This window comes from Pteropus alecto, unplaced genomic scaffold (assembly GCF_000325575.1).
Source record: "Pteropus alecto unplaced genomic scaffold, ASM32557v1 scaffold555, whole genome shotgun sequence".
NCBI lineage: Eukaryota > Metazoa > Chordata > Mammalia > Chiroptera > Pteropodidae > Pteropus > Pteropus alecto.
This window is the reverse complement of record NW_006436809.1, coordinates 502,976-505,860: the sequence shown is the minus strand read 5'-3', so window position 1 is coordinate 505,860 and position 2,885 is coordinate 502,976. Positions and strand designations below refer to the sequence as shown.

The 2,885-nt window shown below is 61.4% G+C and overlaps 2 protein-coding genes across 5 annotated transcripts in view; both read left to right on the top strand.

Annotated features, from left to right (window-relative positions):
• Positions 1-1,140, top strand: part of NRM (nurim) — a 2,903-nt gene extending 1,763 nt beyond the window's left edge. For 2 of the 3 annotated variants that reach the window (XM_006913663.3, XM_006913662.3), the window contains one exon: positions 256-1,140. In XM_006913663.3, coding sequence (XP_006913725.1) covers positions 256-537 — 282 coding nt within the window. In that variant the 3' untranslated portion in view covers positions 538-1,140. The remainder of the gene's footprint in view (positions 1-255) is intronic. The other variant, XM_025048054.1, reaches the window with a different exon arrangement.
• A 157-nt stretch (positions 1,141-1,297) lies between these two features.
• PPP1R18 (protein phosphatase 1 regulatory subunit 18) overlaps positions 1,298-2,885 on the top strand; it is a 9,108-nt gene continuing 7,520 nt past the window's right edge. The window contains exon 1 of one of the 2 annotated variants that reach the window (XM_025048048.1): positions 1,298-1,700. The gene's annotated coding sequence lies outside the window, so the exon portion shown is untranslated. The other variant, XM_025048047.1, reaches the window with a different exon arrangement.

Here is a 2,885-nt window from a genome sequence, read left to right as displayed (position 1 = left end):
GCTGCTCTTCTACCTTCCTCTTGCTTTTGGCTCCCTTACCTCCCCCTTTCTTGTAAGATAGTCTCCTCTCAATTCTCCCTCAAGGGCTAAAAACTATGGGCTTCCTGGGCCTGGGGAAGGTTCATGGCCCAAGACTTAGAACGGTGGTCCCTGGGCCTGAGTTATAGAAGGAGGGTGGCTGAGTTATAGGAGGAAAAGGTGACTGTTTTGAAAAGGGCTTTGACTCCCATTTCTAAGATGTTCTCCTTCTCCTAGGTATACTACCATGTGCTGGGGCTAGGCGAACCTCTGGCCCTGAAGTCTCCGCGGGCTCTGAGACTCTTCTCCCACCTGCGCCACCCAGTTTGTGTGGAGCTGCTGACAGTGCTGTGGGTGGTGCCCACTCTGGGCACTGACCGCCTCCTCCTCGCTCTCCTCCTTACCCTCTACCTGGGTCTGGCTCATGGACTTGACCAGCAAGACCTCCGCTACCTCCGAGCCCAGCTGCAAAGAAAACTCCACCTGCTCTCCAGGCCCCAGGAGGGGGAGACTAAGTGAGAAGCTAACTCTGGTTCCAAGTCCTGTACTTCCTCTCCCTCGCAGAATTCAAATCCCTTGACATCCAGGTCCTGGTGCTTCAGACCAGAGGCCTAAAGCCATGGACTTCATAGAAGGAGCTGTTCCATCCACTCCACTCCCTGGGTCCATCTTCATACTCTAGATTCTGAGTTTCATCCACTGGACTTTAAGGTCCACTTCTCACTAGCCAGGAAGAGGGGGTGGGGGAATTTATCGGTCTCCTCACAGATTAAGGTTTGACACCCCCCTCCCCAACCTCCTCAAAAGAAAAGCCCCGCCTGACCACTCCCCTGGCACAGTTACTCGCCTCTGAGCCTCAGGGATGCCCTTCTCCACGTCTCGCCTCCCCTCCTAGAAGCTGGACCAGGGTCTGCAAGTTTGACACTAGTGGCTGCCCCTCCAGCCTCCATGCCTTGCATCTCTGCCAGCCCCACTGGTTGGCTTCTCCACCTCCTTAGGCCCCGCCCCTGGGTTCCATACTTGAACCTAGTTGAGAGGATTCTCCTTTTAATTTGGGTGACTAAGGGCTCCCTGTTCTCCTGAGGAACACGCGCTGCAGGAAAATAAATATCACATATAACACGCAGTCTGTCAGTGTATCTCAAGCTGCAGGGCTGAGTTAGGAAGGAAGGCAAGCCCGAGCCTGGGCGCATAAAACTCGAGTCTGGGCAACCACAACGCCCTCTGGCTACCACTGGGCGGCGGCTACTCCGGGCGGACCCGCCCCCACCTTCCCAAAGTAGCCCAGTCCGCCTTCCTCCACATCCCCCAATTTCCCTGCGGCAGACCATGGGACCCATGGGAGACGGGCGCTAAAAAGAGTGGGCAGCGGCTCCAGGAGTGGAGCGAGCTTCTAAAGCTACTGACTTCCGAGTGCCTCTTCTGCTCCCTCCCTCCCCACGGAACCCCCACTGCCTGGCGGCTGCCCGGGACCCCACAGCAACAAAGGCTGGCCCAAGGCTGGCCCGGGAGGCCAAAGAGTGGGGAGGAGCGGCAGGAGATGGGAAGGGCGTGCCCGGCTGCGAGCAGCTGCTGCTTCCTCCCCAGGTCCCTCGAGGGGCTTGAGTCACGGGCCGCCGCCCTGGGTCGGCGGGCCGGGGTGGGTGTCTGGACACCTGGGTTCTTCAGGAAAGGACTACCGGGTGAGAGTGGGGTGAGGGAGCGCTGGGGGCAGAGAGCCGAGGGCCGAGGGCCAGGGGTGGCGGCGGGAAAAAAGCCAGGAGTCGAGTCCCTCGCGGGGTCCGCGGGAACGAGGCCACGCCCCCTCCTCGGGCTCCGCCCTGCGCCCCCTTCCCGCTCCCCATTGTCCTCAGACAAAGCGGTCGCCGCCCCCCGTCCGGCCCCCAGATTTCTGTCTGTCCCCACTTGGCTCCCTCTTTCACTCCTCCTCCTCCCCCCTCCTCCACTCCCTCCGGTCTCCGGATCTCCCTCGATCCCTCTCTCCTCCTCTTCCTCTTGCCTCCTCTCTCCGGACGCAAGGCTCCTTCGCACCCCCTCCCCTGCGAGCCCCGCAGCGTGTGAGTTGACCGAGGGGCTTCAGACGTGGGGAGGGGCTGTGTCTCCTTGCTCAGTCCTTTCTCCAGTCCCTGGCCGGGACCTTGGGCTGACTCCTCTTTGTGCCGAGATTGTCTGTCTGTGCTGCCAGAGAGGGGCGGGGATGGCTAGCAATGTCTGGGTTCTTTGAGAGCCGAAACCCGGGCCCAGGACGCGCAGGCTCCGGAAAGAAAAGGCGTCCCCGGCACCGTCCGTGGGGGAGGCAGGCGGTGGTGACGCGCCGGGGTGGGGGTAGAAGCTGGGGTTCTGGGAACGCGCTGGCAGCCCCGGCGCCCGGGTTCTGAAAGTCCCCGGGGGAGGGTATTTCCCCTGGCCCGCCCTGGAGCGGAGGGGTGGGGGAGCTGGGAGGCGGGGCCCGAGCACAGCTGGAAGGGGAGCCGGGACCTCGGGGGCCCGTGCAGTGAAGCGCCAGGCTGCAGCGACAGAGCTCCTTTTCCCTTCTGACCCTGCGTTTCCCCTGCTCCCCTATACCTTTCCACTCTCCACCCCTCACCTCACCGACACCTGCTCAGGTCGCGTTGCCTCCACTCTCCGGCGGGATTCCCTGACCTCCCTCCTCACTCTCACAGCGCCTGGGGTAGCGGCGAGGCCACCTTGCCTGAATCCTGACCCCTCCCACCCACTGCTTCTCTTTTTCTCTCTTCTCAACTTCTCTTTTTGCATTTCTCCCACATCCTTGGGACTGACACCCATTAACCCTGTACTGTGAAATCTGACCCCAGCCTCTGCCCTGAATCTCCACTCTTCCTTTGCGTCACCCACCTCCCCTCATT